Here is a 20241-nt window from a genome sequence, read left to right as displayed (position 1 = left end):
AGCTCCAGTACAGCCAGGGCTCACAGTGAGGCTTCTGTCAGTATGACAGAGACTGGGCTGAACAAAGGCCTTCTCTTCACAAGAACACTGCCATTCCCAAACTGACGTGCAGGGTGACACTGCCCTTCCTACCCGTCAAAGTCACCTGAACAAGCTAAAGTGGGGGTGAAAATGCTTTAAGGTCAGCCATTACTTATGGCTTTCCCCACCGCCTACCTGGTAAAAACTAGGCACTGCTGCTCCTTCTGCATGAGGTGTTCTTACCACTGGCAGACCCAGGGAATGACTCCTGAACTGGGCCAAGAATCACACCCGGGGCCACGCCATGGCTCCAGGAGTCCACTAACCTCACCTGATTGATTCCTCACCATCACAGCAGGGTAGGATGAAGTCTATTTTCCAGAAACTTCTATGCATATGTATAATATACCAATAAGAATGAGACTTCACACAAGAAATGATATACCAATCAGAAAATAATGACTCTTTATAAATTTGAATAGGGTCTAACTTATTCCTTGTAATATATGTGCTTGTGGTCACTCTGTAGAGACCTGGAGTGACTCATTCCCAAGTTGTCTGCTAGGATGACGGCCAGAGCTTCACATCCCCCTGCACGGCCTCAGGGATGCTGCCGGAGCTCTCAGCAGCACGGAGCTGGCACTCTTGGATTCCCCACACATCCATGATCTATATCATGTCCAGCTGTAAACAAGAACAACATATTCAGAAAGGAACCAGGCTACCCTTAGACCTGCAGTTCCAGTTAGCTACACACACAAACCTGTACTAGTATTCTCTGCCAACTATTTTAAGACCTAAACACTAAATATCTTCTCATTTCAACCCTAAAGACTTTTCCACAAAAAGGCTGACAGCATAGTGTGTGGTCATCACTCCAGTTTTCCTGTGATACTAAAGTGCACGGTTTTCCCAAACATGGCTGCAAAAGCCCACATTTGCAACTTCCTAGCACCCACAGCATGGTGTGGCAAGGGCTGCTTTCAAAGGCCTATCAGTCTGCTTTGTTTCTATTTAGCTAATTGAGAACATTTAGGAAGTGGGCTTTTAAAAGGATGTTTGTATTTGTCAACCCACACAAACTGCACGATACACTGCTTATTTCTGGTTAAGAACAATTTCAGTAAATTATAACATTTTTCTTCTAAGGGAATGGCTTCCCCGGCTCTTTTCTAGCTTTTCAGAGGGGAGGATTAATCTGAATGAACACTATAATTGAAACCACAGAACATAGGAATTCCCATTATGAGATTACCTATATGATTAGACTTGTAACGGTAATAATTAACAGTGCAAGGAGTGTCTGGTGTGTGTGAGGTTAGTGCACAAATAAGCGCCACGTCTGCAGTGACAGGTTTGGTGGCTGCATTTACAGCTCAGACAACTTGGTCTTTAAACACCTGGTGCGTGTTAAAAGTACTTACTAAATCATCCACATCGCCAGCTTCTTCAAGTCCCGCTGTATCTTCTTTTGCTTTGTCTTTGGGGACCAGAAACTATAAACAGAAAGTCAGTCATGACAATAGAATGATCATTTTTGTCTTTTTTGACAAAAAGAACAGACAGACACAGAAAGGCTCTGAGACACAGGAGCTCAGCCAGCGCTCCTTCGTCTGTTAACATGAGGGCTAGTTTTGAGGGTCGATAGTCCACAGTGGCTCTCACTAGAGAGTTCTTGTGGAGAAGGGAAACATCAGTGCTTGGTAAGGATGAGAAGGCACACACCCGATATCTCATGCCTTCCGCGGGGCGCGCTGGCATGTTCAGGCTAAGAAAATAATAAAACCCCTTTCCCAAATCAAACCAGCGCCTCTTGTCTCATTTGAAAGGAGCAGAAGAATTAAGCAGGATTATAATCATCTATTTATTCCTGAACACAACTGAGGACAAACAGCATCAGAGAACAAAATGGTGAGCATGGGAGGCTGTTTGGTCTTTCGTTTGAAAAGAGGCAGATAAAAACACTCCACATCAGTGAACTAAGGCAGAGACCTGGCGAGTCTGTTACAGATTCAGGAGTGATATTCAGAGTTTTAAAAGTACCGAGTGGCTCTGAGAATGATCTGAGCATCACTCCCCACCCTGCCCCTCCAAGACTGAAAAGCAGGCCATCTTTTCAGACTTTGGGGCACGTGGCAACTGCATGTAAAATGTGATCTAAAACCTACTGTCCCAAAACAGGTGGCCTTCCTGTAGCACCTGGACTCCAGGTAAGGTAAGCTGAGCCTGCTGAAGTGTTTGAAATGGGGTAGTAGCAGTGGGCATGGCTCCCTGCTATTCTGTGTGGTAAGCAAGCCTTCCGGGTCAACCCCGTCTCCATGCGACAGAGAAAACATGTGATTGCAGGTTTCCTGCTTTCCTAACATGAATACTGGCAAGACTGTTTTCCCTATGAATCCTATTATTCTTATGAGCCATGGGGTGACCATGACCTTTGAAACTCAGAGTATACCTTGAAGATATCTCCTTAACAACCATAAAGCACTGTCCCCGTTAAGTAAGCGGCTGTGCACAGCACACCCCAGAGCTCTGCTCAGGCGCAGACGCACGCACTCAAACACACTGGCTCTGTTCTCAGCACTGGGATGGAAGCCATGGCAGTCTGCTAACGGCTTCTCTTCCCTGGGTTTTTTCCTCACTTCTTGTTGATCTCCATTTTGACTGAGATTCTTAAAGGATGTTATGGATCTTCCCATAGTCCTTTGGTGACCCTCCACACTATCAGAGAGAAGATCCAGGGCAGACAGTCTGAACAGAACTCTAATGAAGCTCAGGCGTCACTGTACTATATATTTATTCTAGGTGATATTAATAAAAATATCTAAGGGCCAAATGCAGATAAAGGAAGTTTTGCCCATGGCTTACTGTGTCATGGTTTACTGTGTCAAAGGTTAAAAATAAGCTGTGCTCGCCCCTTTATTCTTAATCTTCATACTTGTCCTGATTACTGTACTATAATGATTATTCCCTACCTTGGCCCTTCCACTCATTACCATTAACCAACACAGACAATTTCCCACATGTTGGAGATACATAGCTGAGACTTACTGAGTTAGGATAAAAAAAAGTAAAAGGTTCTTGCTGTACCCCTGTGAGGCCACAAATCACCAGCACCTCCTAGGAAATGACAAAGCCCAAGGGCTCGGTGGCAGCAGCCCACTACATATTGCCCCTCAGTCACCTGAACGGTGGTGGGGACTCCTGGATGAGTCTAGAGACGCCCTAAGGCATCTTGGCATCCATCCTCTGAAAGCTCCAGTTCCATAGCCTCCCTGCCTGCAAGGCCTGTCCACAGCACTGTTAAAGGGTAAATTAACATAGGACTGCCGCACGCACAATATTGAGGGATATACAACTAAACACAAATGGCACATCTCTGAGATGTGGCCAAACTCCTAGGAAGAGCACAGTGGCAGGGGAAAGAAAGAGAACGGAGAACTGGGGTTTCCACCAAGTGCAGAGCCCCCGCGGCTGACTCCCTGATGGATCTGCTCTTGCTCCTGAATAAACAGATTACGGCTAAAGGCTCGGCTGCCTCCCTATCCTCCCCAAAGCCCCAGGAGAGGCTGATCTCTTCCGAAGATTCCCTCCTCGTCAGTTTTTTTTTTAAGTTAAAAATATTTAATATCAGATAAAAACACTGCTGGCAGTTTAACATGGCACATTTCATACATAGTCAAAGGGTAAAATATTACTGGGAAAAACTAATAGGCCGTTTGGTAATTTGTTGTCCACATAAAAGCAATGAATAGTGACGTATTTAATGTCCATTATTACAAAACTTTTTGAGAAAACTCAGTTATCTCTAACATGTTCTGCTAGGAGAAAAGAAAACCGTATCGTTTAAAATCTATATGATACTGGGCAACAATCATCAGTGCTTTTCTAGTAATCTATAAATTTCTTCAGCTCCTCATCAGTTTTAACAGCAGTAACTTCTAGTCTGCGTGGTGACAGGCCAGCTAGAGATCCAGCGCTCAGGGACCACTTTGCTTTATCAAAGAACCAACTTCTTAGATCGCAGCAGAGAGGGCTAAGAGTCACTCCCGCCTTCTGTCGTTCTTTTCCTCTGCAATACGCTGAAGCGGAGAAAACCCAGAATGTACACCTGGTGACATGCTTTCCCCTTCCTCAAACCACCGTCATTTACTTGGCGTTACCACAAAGAGCCTGCTTGTCTACAGACCATTATGACATGATAAACAGTACTACCTCTAAGTACAGCAGACACAGCTGGTCCCATCCAGAGAAATGGAACCAATAACCCTTCATGCTAGTCTTCTCCATGCTAGTCTTACTTCTCCATTACGACTAAAAGCAACAATCAGGCCTTTATCAACACCCATATTAAAAGCACATGGATGTGGTAGCTCACACACGCAATGCCAGCGTTTGGAGGTTGAGGCAAGTGGATTGCTGGGAGTTCCAAACCAACCGGGTATACATAGGAAGGTCCAGGCTAGTCTGGACCATAAAGTAAGATTTTTGTCTCAAAACAAATTACCAAGGCTTTTACTGGGCACCATCCAGTGACTATTGATCCTTCAAAAACATCAGTAGTGGTACAGGATTGTCGAGCTAGCACAAAGCCCTGAGTCCAATCCCTGACACTATAGCAACAAAAGTCAAGAAAACAAACAAACCAAATAAAGCCACATCTCAATCATGAGGTGAAGAAAGGGGGATCAGGTCACCCCCTACTGTATAGCAAGTTAAAGCCAGCATGGGTTACATGAACTCTGGCCTAAAATCCCACAAGGTTACCTAAAGTGACATGGACAGCTTACTTCAGTCATAAAGACAGACTGCAGCAGAGGGACTGTGCAGCCCGATGTGCAAAACACGGCCAGAATGTTAGCTCGGCTGCTTTCTCAGGAGCCCTGGGCGAGGACTTGACCGTCTTAAAACCAATTATTCCCAAAGGCCTCCAGCTCACAGGTCTGTGCTTAGCCTCAGATGAACAAAGGCAGGAAAAAATGCTTATGTAAGTGGAAATGCGCTAGTTATAGGGAGTATATGCAATTTATATGCAAGTGTGTACTAGAATATCTACCATATCTTCATTTGCAGATGTCAAAATCTCCAAACAAAGCAAATGCCTGTCACCGGGAGAAAGGACTGAACTATGGTAGGCAGAATGGGTACTAGGGACACTACCCAGCCAGAACACAGGTGAGAGACCAGGAGGAAACCACAAAGGTTCTGACTCCAAGTACATGAGGGCCAGCAGCAAACAAAAAGGCTCCCCTGACAGTAGTGGTAATGCAGGAGATGTGAGGTTCTGGCTGGGAAGGTACTGGAGGACCTTTTGGGCAGCAGACATTCAGGTATATGCTCTTTAAGAATCCATCAAGTAGCACACACATGATGCTTGTGAATGTTTCCTACATGTAAGGTCTGCCTTCATAAAAAGTTAAATGTAAAAATCACCACGATTGCTGTGTGTGGTAGCTCACACCTTTAATACCAGAGGCGGGGTGGAGAATGGGGGTGGGGGGGAGAGAGAAAGAGAGAGAAGATAAGAGGAAGAGGAGGAGGAGGAAGAGGAGGAGGAAGATGAAGGAGAAGGAGGAAGAAAAAACTCAAAAAATAAAATAAGACAAAAAAAAAAAAACCTACCAAGCTTTCAATAACCATTAGGTAAAACTTAAAACACACGCGCGCGCACACACACATGCACACGCACACACATACCACTTTCACCACTACTCCACAACATCCAGAAAAAAATGACATCAATGATTTAAAGCAAAAAGGAACAAAAGAAACATTCACAGGGTCCAACAGAGACACCCACCAGTTAGAGAAATGATTCCCATGTATCATTCATTAATTCTCATTCTCTCTCTCTCTCTCTCTCTCTCTCTCTCTCTCTCTCTCTCTCTCTCTCTCCCTCCCTCCCTCCCTCCCTCCCTCCCTCTCTCTCCCTCTCCGTCCCTTCCTCCCTCCCTCCCTCTCCCTCCTTCCCTCCCTCCTTCCTTCCTTCCTTTTCCTTTTTTAGACAGGGTCTGGCTATGGTCTTGAGCTCAGGACCCTCAGCCTCATGAGGACAGGGTTTACAGGCGAGTGTCACCTTGCCTAGAAAGAAACAGTTCTTTCGAGACTGCCTAACTAGTTCAGAGCACTAACTCTCCTTCCAGACGGCCTGAGTTACAGAAGAAGCTGAAGCTGTCTGTAACTTGGGTTCCAGGGAATCTGATGCCCTCTTCTGATTCTGAGGGCACTTGGCATGCACATAGTGCACATACATACATGCAAGCAAAATACATATAGACATAAAATTAAAAACACCCTACTGTGCCGGAGGTCAGAGGAGAACTCCAGGCCAGTCCTTGCCTTCTCCCACAGTCCCTTTTTCTTTGTTGTGTACTAAGTGCTTTACCCCAAAGCAATCCCCCAGCCATAAAAGCATCTTTAGTATAAAAGGTTCATTGATATTAGGGCAGGCACAAAAGCCTAACTCTGCACATGACACAGACAGGATGCGCTCTGAAGTGGAATCACAGTTCAGGCTCTACTTTACGGTCTCTAGGTCACTGTAAGCAGGTCTGGGTGGTGCCAGTTACTCATGGAAATGAAGCAAGTGGAGACAAGTGTGTTTTAGTGACCGTTGGGCAAAGGTTCTACTGATAAGATCATTCATTCACTTGGGAACCAAGGCCCAGTGCAGTGCACAGAGACTGGCATTTTAATCTTGCTGCCTCTTCTCACAGTCTAGCCCCATTTAAGCTTTCTAGGGCTTGGCTTCCCAGTGGTAACAGGATGGTATTTCACTCCTGTAGGCTCTTAGAAGGTCACTGAGAAAATCAGAGTGGCAGTGAGAACCACTGGGTCTGCAGTGAAATAAATACAAAATTTATTCCCATTATTTCCTTCTCTTATCTGAATATGGTATGTACACATACACTTGTCCTAAATGAATATCACACAATGTGGAAGTTAAACTATTATCATATAAACATTTGATATAAATACTAAATTCAGGGCTACAAATACTTGCTACATACACATGAGAACTTGAATTCAGATCTCAGCAACCACATAAATAGCCAGATGTGACCTGCCTACAAGACGTGCTAGTGCGACAATGGCACAAATGTTATGGTAATAACCAACCACTTTCAGACTGAATTTAAGGCCCATCCCATGAGATGGAACATGCACCCAACACTGCAAAAACAGCCAAGAATCTGAGGCTAAGTGATTGGGCCTAGAGGCAAATCAACTACTGTTCTGCTAAAGAATACAGCAATAATATGGCTCCTAGTGAAACTGCTATGCCCACAGGCCAGTGCATGACTGGACCCTCGGGAGAGAGGCATCTTCTTGCAATGGATGTGTTCTTTTGAGTTTTGGTTTTATTGTTGGTTTTTGAGATGGAGGAGGGAAAGAACATGAAGTTGGATGGGTAGGGAGGTGAGAAAGATCTGAGAGGAGTTGGGGAAGGAAAAAGCATATGATCAAAACACTCCTTGTTTTTGGAACATAGATAAGCATGTATACATTCATTCTCTGCTCTTTGCTGGTTATGACTGGTTGCTTCTGTCCCACAATGAGGTATTGCAACCTGGAAGCGGAAGTCAAATAAACCCTTTGGCCCCTAAGTTGCTTTCTGTTATGGTGTTTCATCACAGCAAAATCGTGACTCTCTTTCTCAGAGGACTATGGTGGAGCATGATAGAACAGGGTATCTTAAATTTGAAAGAAGATATCTTCCTCTGGCCTCCATGTATACACAGGTACATGTACCCCACATACAACTTATATACACACATTACACTCACACATGTACATACACACACATGCATAAAATATTAAATTAGTAGAAGCACTAAAAATGTGGAAAAAAAAAAGAAAGAAAATGGTGTTTTCTTGGCACACTATGGAATCTGCAAGGCTGATGTAATGCACTGTGGCAGTGGCTGTAAGATAACGCTTACCACAGAGCCTCTCATTGAGCTGCTACTCCATGGATTCAGCTGCACTTCCTGGGCTCTCAACTGACATAAAGTGGAGTTTTACTGCTAGTGAAACACTGTTCAACACGCAAGAAGGAACCAGGCAGCCAGTGACAGGAGAGCTGCTCCCACCTGCGTTCACTATGCTACGTCTACTCAAAGATGGTGACAGCCCGAGTTGTCTTAAACTGCAACTGCATCAGTTCTGCGATACTAGAATCATCTAAGGACTCCACCTTATCCCTAACAATTAGCTGGCACTTCCCTCTAAAGCTTAATCATCAGCTAGTAAAACTCCTGCTGCATAGGCTCTGTGCTCTTTACTCTGGAAGAAGATACCACACGTGCAACATTGCATCACACAGTCTGAAAAGGCTGTATCCCTTTAGATTCCTTCCTTCACTAACTCCATAACACATAGGAGATGTGACGTTTTTGGCTAAGATGTGTTGCTGGGAGGAAAGCCTACCTTTTGAACATCAGCATTCCCCACTTTCTTTAAAAATTGGAGTATGTAGTCAATCTCACCAAGACGACAGATTTTCATAGCACATAGTGATTAGAATTAACTTATACGTGAACTATGTTTAGCAAGAGCTGACTGGCAGAGCTTTACTCCCTAGGCCTGATGCCCAGCTGTCCCCTCAAATGCTGTCTGGATGTTGCTGTGATGATATTTTGTAGGTAAGATGAACATTTATAAAAACCGACTTTAAGAACACCCTTGATAATGTCAGTAAGCCTCATCCAATCAGGATGACATCCGATCAGCCTTGGACAATACAGCAGGTGCCTTAAAGTCAGCTAGACCTCTCTTTGCTGGACAAGAGACTGCAAAGCTCTCATCTCCCTGATAACGTGCATAAGATGTGTCCAGATGAGTCTCATCATCTGTGGGGAACAGAGACTGACAGATAAATTTCCTTCCCATTGACGATGTTACCTTGAGACAGCCTTTGCTTTTGAAGGGACACACTCTGTTATTTTTAACTGTATAAGGTCATGGGTCAGTGGCAGCCAGCACCCATCATCACGAAGGATAAAGGCAATCAAAGTACCTGTCTTTACCAGTGTATGATTTGAGGTCCTCCCTGGCGAGGCTTGGCATAAAAAGCCTATACCCACACTCAGCCTGTGTGTGCCTGCAAGGGGAGGCAGACAACTGAAAAACTTACTGAGTGCTCTCCCTTCTATAAAAAGGTCAAGTTGTAGGATAATACAATGTGATGATTGACAATTTCCCAATTCAGGTCACTTTTTATTTTCTAGTCTAACTTTAAGCCAAACTTAAATGCAGAAAACCATGGAATTTCTTTCTTTTTATAAGGTCTGGGTTAAACAGATACAATCAATCAGTCAATCTCTCTCTCTCTCTCTCTCTCTCTCTCTCTCTCTCTCTCTCTCTCTGCCTCCCTCTCTTCTAATGGTGTTTCTTTTAGGACACTGATTGATTTCAGCACTGTATAAAGTGACAGAAATGAAGCTGCACATTTGAGCAATGCTCTCAAGCCCATGGTTCCCGGCTCCAACTGTGGCAGAAGTGGCTCCAGGTATTGTGGACACTGAGATGGCAGAGCATTCTTCTGAGCTCTATGATCTCCATGCTCAAGAGCAGGCCCATTCCTGTTCATAACAAAGACTTATGCAGCACAGGTCAGGTAGCAGAGTGCTTCCACAGTAAGTGCAAGGCCCTGGGTTCAATTCCCAGCACTGCAGGTACCAGTGTGGGGATGTACACCTGTAATCTCAACACTGGGAAGATGGAGGCAGCAAGGTCAGAATTCAAGGCCAAGCTGAGGAGATGGCTCAGTAGGAAAGGCATGTGATGAACAAGCATGAAGACCTGCATTTGGATCCTCAGTAGCCGTGTGAAAGCTGTAGTGCCCATCTGTAATCCCAGGGTTCCTACAGTAAGATGGGAAGGAGGAACAGCAGACACCCCAGAAGCTGATGGGCCAGTGACACTGTCACAGGCAGTGGTGAGAAGAGACCATGTCTCAAACAGGAAGACAAGTATAATAATACCCAAGACTGTCCTCTGACCACCACACCCATGTCATAGCATGAGCTTGCCTGTACTCACAATGAACATACAGGTACACACACACACACACACACACACACAGAGTGATTTTGTTTTCAAGTTCAAGGCCTTCTTCCTCAGCTACATGGAGAGATCAAGGCCTGCCTAGGCTATAGATCCTGTTTCAAAAAAAAAAAATCAATCAAACAAACAAACATAAATAAATAAATAAACAAGAAAAAAAACTTTTCAAATCAAAATACTTAGTAAAAATTAGCTAGCTTTTCTCCTGAACACTACTTTGGTTCCTGTCTAATGCCTTTTCTGAGTTGAAACTTCCTGGCATTTCCCCTTTGGCCTGAAGGTAGATGAGTAATAACCATTCCCAGTGTTGCCCCTGCCATTCCTTACAGCTACTCTGGCTCTCCAGCCCCAGACCAAGTTCTCCTTCCCCACTGTGCTTACCTCTGAGTCTTCAGCACAGCCCTATGCACCCAGAACTGACCACCTGAGCTTCCAGGGCCCGAGTGTTAGTACCTAAGCCAAGTGACTACGATGCCACAGCTCAGTCTCCTGCCAGCTACCAGGTCCTGTGCTCCTGAGACGAGGTCAGCCTGTGTCTGCAACTGAAGCAGGCTGTTATAAACCATGTACCCTGAGCTACTCAATTTAATTTCATAAAAATTTCATTACAACCTTGAAGTACAAAGAAGAATTACTGAACTAAACAGCTACATATATTTGACTGACAGCTGAGTCAGATTTAATATTCAATACATCAAATAAGGAGGCCTTAGCCTAACAAATGTGCCAATCAAAAGCTGTGGGTTCTGTATATGTGGAGGTCATTCATTGAAAACACCTGGCTAGTCCAGTGCTAGACTGGGAGTCTCTCTACCAGCTCCACAATATAGTCACAAAAATAGCTTTAAAACCACAAACAAATCACTCCTGAGACCTGCCTCAAACCAGCAGAATCTTTGGAGTGTCTCTCTCTTTGTTTTGTTTTAGTGCAAGGGAACAAATCCAGTACCTCAGGCATGCTATTTTAGCCAATAACTCTACTGTGGAGCGCCAGTCCGCAGCCTTTGCTGTTTAACCAGTATTTAAGAGATACTGGGAGGGTGCAGCCCATGGCTCAGTGGGGAAGTGTGTTTGCCATCAAGTCTGACAAACTAATTTAACCCCTGGAACCCACACGATGGTAGAAGCCGACCAATGCCCGCACACACACACAATGTCATTTAAACAAAAATTTAAGGTGGAAAAGAGAGGGATGGGAGAGTGGTCTGTCACAGCTTGTATTAGGATCTGGGCTACGAAGGAAATAGGCTGTGACGTTTAACGGTTCTGTAGTTACTGAAGCCAGGACTACAGGTGGCTTCTAGAGACACAACCATTGGAACATGAACAGGCTGCATGCCTGTTCTGGGAGTGCAGCTGCAGCTGAGGCTGTTGACCTGGCTGATAAGGAATGTGTTCACTGTGTAAGGAGCTCCCTCGTGGGGTAACTCGTCTAAAGACAGGGAGGGTATCAGCTCTCAATACCTTTGTGGCTTCCTCAGCTGTGATAGTGCTTCCTGGGCCTTCGTCTTTGGTGATCAGAGTAACTCCATCTACAAAGTAAGGTGGAGAACAATGGAGGTGCTTTCCAGAATCAACCATGGGCCTCCACATGCATGTGCACACACATACACACACACACACACATGTAAGTGCCCCAAACATACAAAATGCATACTCACATACATGCATACCACACATGAAAATGAAAAACTTAAAAGGAAAGTTTTTATGTATATTTTAAGTAGCATAAATATTTGAAGAAAACACCACCACCTTACCCTGAACAACAATTTCCCAGAAATGATTTAATTGTTTAATTTCCACTTTCTCTCGAAGGGCTTCCAGGAAGCTGTTGAAGCGCTGTTCTTCTGAAAACTGGAGGTGGACAGGGAACAAGAAGCAAGTCAGAGCAAGCAAACATCCTTCAACCAATGCACTGCACTTGAATCCATCAGAAAGAGTGCACTTCCGTAACTGGAAGCCAGCAACTCAGACGGCTCTGCTCTTTGAGAAGCAGAGAGCCGTCTATCCACGGAAGGCACAGAGCCAGGAGCCACAGAGATCTTGGCAGCTTAGAACTTACAGTTTACTGGATGTTCATGCCCTGATCATTTGACTTTAAGACTGGTCAATTTATCTATCTTTGTATCCCTTTGTGATTACGAGACTGACCATAGGCCCTCACTGGGCTGCATTAACCAGCAGTGACAACCAGTCTTGGACTGTCTCCATCCCTGCCTCTCACAGCTCAAGTCACTTAACTTTAGTCATATTATTTCAATTATAAATCTTTCTATATGTCATTTCCAAAATGTGTATTTTAATTAAGAGACATACACATCTTGGTTCCCTGGAGCATGCCTAGCATCCTAGCACAGGGGGAATGGAGGGTAGGGGATGAGGAATGCAAGGCCAGCCTTAGCTATATTGAGAGTTCTAAGCCAGTCGGGATCACTGAGACCCTGACAAGACCACTCAGAGGGGAAGGAAAGGAGAAATACATGCCATCATGTACCAGAGAATCTGAAAGGTCTCTAGGGAACAAAGATCCACTTGGTATTTTGTTTCTTTCGATGAGTTTCGTGTTCTTTTTAAAAAACTAATTTTACTCTTAACACAGGTCTACATGAAGAAGGACCAATCTGTCTCTGTTCTCTTTTGCTCCTCTTCCATCTTGCTCTCTTCTTTGTTATGTGATGCAGATGAAGCACAGGGCTCCGTCCACACAGGCTGCTGAGAGGAACAGTCCTAGACTTCCTTCTGTTTTCCCACCCAAGTCCTAACCTGACTCGTGGTGGGAACGGGGCACTCGTCTGGACCACCCTTAGCCTTTTCTTGGTTCTGCATTTCCAAAATTTCATTGTTTTTAATCTGTAGAGTATCTGTATCATCTACTTCCGAGTCTTTTACTCTAATTTTGGCCATTTTCTAATTTTCCCGTCATTCTTCCTAAGCACCTAAATTAATCAAGTATTTATTTATTCAGCAAATATTTAATCAGCACCTACACAAAGACATACTCAGCAACTGGGCCAACTTTAAAGCACACCTTCCATTTCAAATTGGTTCGCTTCTTGCTTAGATGGAAAAAGGCCCACAAATAATCTGAAAGAGGTTTATAAGTGTGTTCTGTAAGTCCCTAACAAAATGAAGAAAACTCACTCCCAGCACTGGGAAACTACTGCTGTGTGTAGGGTTCCTTGTCTCTCCTGGCGTTCATACACCTATCCCATCTCTATAAACCCCTCTCAGCACTCACACGCATATATGCCTTTCATCAATTTTCCTAGATGAGTTAGTTTATCCCCACCTACCACACCACGACCTCCACTGCTCCCGAGAGATGACGATGACAGGCACGTTTAGTCATTTCCACTTGGCATACTGCACAACTCCCAGTGAGAACGATGCTTTCCGAAAGCTAGGCTTATCTGTGGGATGCTGCGCGCCCCTGCCCTGTGTCAGCTGCTGGAAGATGGGTGAGCACACTTACCTGAATGGCTTCCTCCCGGAAAGCTTTGATGCAGTCCATACTTTTCATAAAATACAGTGTTTCATTGGTATCCAAAAACTGTTCGATGTGACTTATTAACTGGAGACTCGCTAGAATATAAGATAATAAATTTATTCTCTCAGGCATGGGGATGTTTGTGAGAACATAGTACAATTCTTGGTACACAGCTGTAAGGGTGGACTCTTGGTCAAGAGTCTCGGAATCTGCATGCATACTAGCCAAGTTTCTTTAGGGAGGGAGATGATGCAAAATCCTATCTTAAAAGTCAGTATTTAAGAACTTTGGTGCCAGACATGGTGGTGAACGCCTTTATTCAGGAGACCCAGTATTCAGGAGACAAAGGCAGGCAGATCTATTTAAGTTTGAGGCCAGCCTGGTCTACAAAGCACGGGCAGGACAGCCAGGGCTACACAAAGGAACCCTGTCTCACGAAACAAAACAGAGCAAAACCAACCAAACAAACAACACAGAAAGAGAAGAGAAGAGAAGAGAAGAGAAGAGAAGAGAAGAGAAGAGAAGAGAAGAGAAGAGAAGAGAAGAGAAGAGAAGAGAAGAGAAACTTGGTAAAGAGGTAGAGAAACAGTTCAGTAGTTACGAGCACGTGATGTACTGTTCTTCCAGAGGCTGAGAGTTCTGTTCCCAACACCCACATCGGGCAGCTCACAACAGCTCTTAACTCTAGATCTAGGAAAGCTGACGCCCTCTTCTGGCTCCTGTGGGCACTGCAGTCACACGCACATACTCTTACACAGACGCACACATACATATAATTAAAAATAGTAAATCTTTGGAATAAAGAAATTTGGTAACACTATTTGTCAAGAAATAAAATTAAATTTCTAGAATTTTAGTGCCTAGAAATTAAGTGCCTAGAATTATAGCTAAGTTTTCCTTCTGCAGGTTGTAGTAGAATGGTTTGATTTATGCTTTTATTTGCTTGTTTCATTATAAATCTTGGGGGGGGGGTTGGTGGTGGTGGTGATGGGTTTTTGTTGTTGTTGTTGTTGTTGTTTTAGTTTGAACAATTCAAAGCTACCTTCCTTAAAATATTCATCAGAAATTAATCCTCCAGTTCCTCCCCCAACTCTGAGACTTGGGGTAAGTAACTGTCAAACAGCACCAGGCAATGAAAAGCAACGAGCTAGCACGGCCTACCCTTTACCAATCCCAGATCGCACTGGGAAAGAGCAGCCCACATTCGTCGTTAGAATGAGCGATCGTTACTGTATCTGTGCCCTTCCTGGACCTGAATATTTCCCGTGCTTCTTAGCACTGCACTAGCTCTGGGTACTTAATACCCAATAGCTGCTAGCAGGCAACGTATAAATGGCTTGGAAAGCAGAAGGACATTAATAATGTTATCATTTGCAAGGCAAGCTGAAACTCGTGGCTGCCTCACTAACAAAGAAAGAAGAACCCTTCAGCATGAAAACAGCAGAGGACATCGGGAACATGCCTTGGCCTCGGCAGAAGAAACCAATGGAGCCTGGACGTCGTGCCTACGGGCACGCGCTCCTTCATTCCTGGAGCCGCGCACTGCCTGGCTGCCTGACAACTTCTGGGGCAAGGCTGACATACCTACGGCTGCTATTTCCCAAAATCATGACCTCATTTGAACATTCTGTTTAAAATGTATGTGAGAGTGCAATAGTAAAGCAAACTGCTTTTAAGAGTCGCCGGTGAGGGCTTGCAGCCACTAACTCTATGAATCAGAGACCTGAACACTGTTCAGCGTCTTACAAAAGACCTGAATCAGTGCCAGCTACTCATTTCCGGAAGACCTCAAAGCATGCAGAAAGGATTTAAAGGGGAAAAAAAAGCATTTTCTCATCTCATATAGCAATTTCTCAGGAAGGAAAAAATATCCCCAAGAACCATTCCACTTCTCCTTCCAACCCGGAGATTATGATCTCCATTATTATAAAGCATTTGACAAATTTGAGGATTAAAGAAACACTTCCCTATGCAGTTTCAGAAATCTCCCCCAGTGTGTCCTCTGGCAGTAAATTAATATCCACATACTATTCAAAGGAGACACAGCACGTTCCGATGGTCTTCTTAGGGAGGTAAGTAATACAACCCTGATTACCTGGCAGGAGACAACCGTCAACAAGAAACTCAAAGCAAACAAAGCAGTTTCTCTTTTCAGCTTGCAAAGGCAAAATAACCAAATGTCTGGCATTTCTAATACAGTTCACGACAGCCTCCTTTTGCGGACGGTTTGATAAGAAGTTCACTTAGCATTATCTATCTAGGCACAAATAAATTCCCTTAGAGGTTAAGGACACTAATCCCAAATACCCCAAGTCCTCCATTTCTTCTGAAATGAGAATGAAGTATCTTAGGAAGCTATGGCGTAACTGTTTCTCTTTGCTTAGTTTACCAGCCACTTCATCAGCTTGTCCTAGTTAATATTTATTGTGTGACTGCTGTGTACAGGATATGATGCAGTGTTCCTTAGGATTCAGTAAGTTTAAGGTAAATCCCTTTCCTCTGAGGACTGAACAGGCTACTGGGGAATGTAATATATACACACACTAATAACAACAACAACAACAACTGTGTGTAAATATGAAGAAGGCTATGAATGTTATGAAATCACATGAACTTTAAATTGTTGGTGATTCAGGAGGCATCACCAGTGAACATGGCTCTTAACTGAGCAATGAAAGGTAGAAGGTGGCTTTCTTACAGCAGTTGGCTTTTCTCTCCAACAGCCCAGGCTTAGTACATAGAGTGCTCACAACACAAGGACATGAGTTCAGCTCCCCAGCATCCCTGTAGAAGGATCCCAGGGCATCTTGGCTAGGCAGTCTAGCCGATTTAAGTGGGTGGGTTCCAGGCTAAGTGAGAGGCGCTGTCTCAGAAGTAAGGCGAAGAGTAATAGAGGGAGAGATCCCAAATTGACCTCTGGCCTACACACACACACACACACACACACACACACACACGAGTGGGGGACAAAGACAGAGAAGTGGGGAGGGAGGGTAGGAGAGGGAGAGGAAGCGGGAGAGGGAAAAGAGAAGGAGAGAGAGAGCAGAGGTGGAAAGTGCCTGGAGTGACTGGGCAAGAGTGAGGGAAGAAGGAGTCAGAGTTGGACTGAAAGCACTGGTGCTCGTAAGCAACATGAGAGTGCATATTTGTGATGAGGGTGGAGCCTGGCTCCTTCGAAAGAATAGAATTAGAAAGGGTTCAAGGCCAAGGGCTTGGAAAGGACATTTAAAGACAGACAGAGGAGTGGGAGCTTGGCAGGAAGTCAAGAAGGACGTTCGCAGGAGCATATAAACCAGGACTTTGGAGCATGGGTATTAACAGAAGAAGAAGAAGAAGAGACTCTGTGCCCACATTTATGAAACAGCTACGAAAGGGGCAGATGGCTCAGTGGGTAAGGACATTTGCCACCAAGCCTGATGGTCTGAGTTCAGTCCCTGGAACACACAAGATAAACGGAGAGAATAAATTTCTACAAGTTGCCCTCTACAGGAGCACCATACTGTGCCTGCCCCTGCAAACACACACACACACACACACACACACACACACACAAATGGGAAAAATCTACAAGGAAATACATAAAAACACAAAGGATCAAGTGATAAAAGATTATGTCGTCTAGCACAGGAGCCCACTAAACAATGAAGAGAGGAGATACTGAACTATTTCACAAAAACCGTTTCCTTACCTGCTTATCCTGAAATATGAAAGAACACACTCATACAGACTATACTCACATGTGGCCTCCCTTCCCCCAGCCTGAAACCTGCTTGCTCAAGGGTGGAGCTTCCTGCTCATTCGTCCTGCCATGCCTACTGCTGGACCCTGCCTTTGCTGCCTGGAGGCACACACGTGTTCGTCCTGCTACTGGACCCTGAGTTACTTGGCGGGAAATTGGGTTCCCTACCCCTTCCTTTATAACTGAGTGTCTGAAAATAGTAAAATTGAGCCTTGATCAGAATGTTTATTGTCTTGGCTCCATTGTTTCTTCTGCCCCGTCTAGATTCCTCTCTTTTCAGTTCGAACTGCCATTCTCAGTTGAACCGTTCGTGTTGTGGACTGCGGGCAGGCCGCAACAGTTGGCGCCAGAACTGGGACCTGAGGAATGGCAGAGGGATGCTAAGAGAAACGACTGCTGTGTGGAGCTCCACAAGAAAGGAAAGGATCTTCGTATCGGAGCATCGGAGCAACGGACAGGTACACATGCTAGCGCTAGCCTAAAATTTCAGTTTTGTAAAGTGTTGCTGAGGATGCGGTAGGATAAGAATCAAGTTTGAATCAGTGCTAACCCAACACTGTTTCTGCTTGGGTCAGCAGCTCGTTAATCGGAACTAGATACGGAGACAGGCGGTGTGCCGCAGCTTTTTAGAAAGCTGCTTAGGTGGAAGAAGGAAGGGTTTAAAGTCATGGATCAGGCGGTTGTTTTTAGTTTTCAGGAGTTGCTTCAGGCCAGAGGAGTAAGGCTTGAAGTACAATTAGTAAGAAATTTTTTAGATAAGATAGATAGCTGTTGTCCATGGTTCAAGGAAGAAGAAATGATAGATTGTGGAACCTGGGAGAAAGTTGGTGAGGCCTTGAATATCGCTCAGACAGATAATTTTACCCTAGGCCTCTGGGCGCTTGTAAATGATGCTATAAAAGATGCAACTTCTCCAGGGCTAAATTGCCCTCAGGCGGAGCTTGTGGTATCTCAGGAGGAGTGCCTATCAGAGAAGGCCTCCTCAGAAAAAGATCTTCTTAACTCAAAAATTGATAAATGTGGAAACTCTGATGATGGACTGAATTTTAACAAAAATCACTCAGATAGAGGAATTGCCCATTACCTTAATGAGAATTGGTCCTCTTGCGAATCTCCCGCTTCACCTATAGTCACCACTTCGGGAGGTGCTACTCATAGGGACACACGGCTAAGCGAGTTAGAGTTTGAGATTAAGCTTCAGAGGCTTCAAAAAACGTAATTGATCATTGCCTACAAGCCTTTAATACCATGGGGTTGCCTAAGCTTATTAAGACAGATAACGGGCCATCTTATTCTAGTAAAAACTTTATTGCATTCTGTAAAGAATTCAGTATCAAACATAAAACTGGAATTCCTTACAACCCCATGGGACAAGGAATAGTTGAACGTGCTCATAGCACCTTAAAGAATTGGCTTTTTAAAACAAAAGAGGGGCATCTATATCCCCCAAGGTCACCAAAGGCTCATCTTGCCTTCACCTTATTTGTCCTAAACTTTTTGCAAACTGACATTAAAGGTCAGTCTGCAGCAGAACGCCACTGGCACCCAGTTACTTCTAATTCTTATGCATTGGTAAAATGGAAGGACGCCCTGACTAATGAATGGAAGGGTCCGGATCCAGTTCTAATCTGGGGAAGAGGCTCGGTTTGTGTTTTTTCACGAGATGAAGATGGAGCACGGTGGCTACCAGAGAGATTAATTCGTCAGGTAAACACAGATTCTGTCTCTTCTCGTAAGTATCATTCTAAAGACTAAAATTCCTCTTGTGCTTAGAATTCAGCTGGGAGTGGAAGCTCCCAGAAACGCTGTTTTCCTCTGAGCCAATTCCCCTACAGGAGGCCGGAGATTAGCTTTAGCTTTACAATTTGCATCTAAATAAAGTACCTTGATTTCTCCAAACAGAAAATTTACAGTGCTACTCTCTCATTGTTTAGATTTCTTTCTTTTCTCAAGCAGGTCAATCTACATTCTCCGGTTCTCCGCCCCTAAGAGCAAACAGGTGGTACTGCTAATTTCCCTTCCAAGGACATCCCAGCATGTGGCTTTCAGTCTGAGATAAGATTTAGATTTACCAGGAGAGCTAGGGAAGTAGAAATTTCATATATATTTACAGAGATTAGTTCTTATTTTGATAGAGATGGGCTTAGTCCCTTAGCTGGCCTCTGGCTTTTCACCCTTGCTGTTACTGCAAGGTGTCCTTAGTTCCTCAGGCTATTGGGAATAACAGAGATGAAGAGGAAAGACTTTCAGCTCCTATTTTAACCAAAATTAGTGATGTTAATACTGACATAATTTTTGTCTAGGCCTTGCTAAATCTGAGGTTGACAAGTCTCATATAGAGACCGCGCATCGCTCAGAACTGCGCGTACTGATTCATAATCATATGAATACAGTATGGGTACCGCTTGGCGCAGGAGATTACTGCGGAGGGAAGGTCCAGCTTGACCGTTTCTGAGTTCCCTGTGCGACACACCTGATTTGAAAGAGGTTGGTATCTGATTCCAGCTAAAAACCAAAAATATCTAAGGCTCTGCCTCCCCTCCCCAAAAGATACCAAGAGCCACAGATGTGAGTTGTTATAATGCTCACGGGAGGAATCAGGTCAATGTCCACCCAAGTCAAGGTTAAAGGCCCACTCATCTATGGATGAAAAGAATCATTTGATCACCTCTGTTAAGCATTGCCTATTTAAACTTAATTAATAGGGGGGAGAGAGGTTGGAGACCTTACTGTCGTAAGGGCAAGCCCTTCACTGCCTCCCACCCAAATAAAAAAAAGCCAACTGGCCTTGTACTAGGAGCCAGTCAGTCTTACCCCTTCTCCCTGTTTCCCTGGCTGTCATCCAAAATTGCAGAGGAATATCAGCTCAGTGTTATTCTAAATTTGTTTAGTTAAACTCAGCCAGGGTTCCAACGCCCTACTTAAA

The 20241-nt window shown here is 44.4% G+C and overlaps 1 protein-coding gene across 1 annotated transcript in view; it reads right to left on the bottom strand.

Moving 5' to 3' along the window:
* Positions 1 to 458: 458 nt before the first annotated feature.
* The window catches only part of Xrcc5 (X-ray repair cross complementing 5), a 91428-nt gene continuing 71645 nt past the window's right edge, over positions 459 to 20241 (bottom strand). The window contains exons 17-21 of the mRNA XM_021156574.3: positions 13562 to 13671; positions 11847 to 11943; positions 11551 to 11618; positions 1446 to 1517; positions 459 to 705 (exon numbers count right to left, since the gene is read on the bottom strand). Coding sequence (XP_021012233.1) covers positions 691 to 705; positions 1446 to 1517; positions 11551 to 11618; positions 11847 to 11943; positions 13562 to 13671 — 362 coding nt within the window. The 3' untranslated portion in view covers positions 459 to 690. The remainder of the gene's footprint in view (positions 706 to 1445; positions 1518 to 11550; positions 11619 to 11846; positions 11944 to 13561; positions 13672 to 20241) is intronic.

The sequence above is a fragment of the Mus caroli genome, unplaced genomic scaffold, assembly GCF_978045245.1.
Source record: "Mus caroli unplaced genomic scaffold, Mus_caroli_1 scaffold_1, whole genome shotgun sequence".
NCBI lineage: Eukaryota > Metazoa > Chordata > Mammalia > Rodentia > Muridae > Mus > Mus caroli.
The sequence above is the reverse complement of the archived record's forward strand: the minus strand, read 5'-3'. Positions and strand labels throughout refer to the sequence as shown.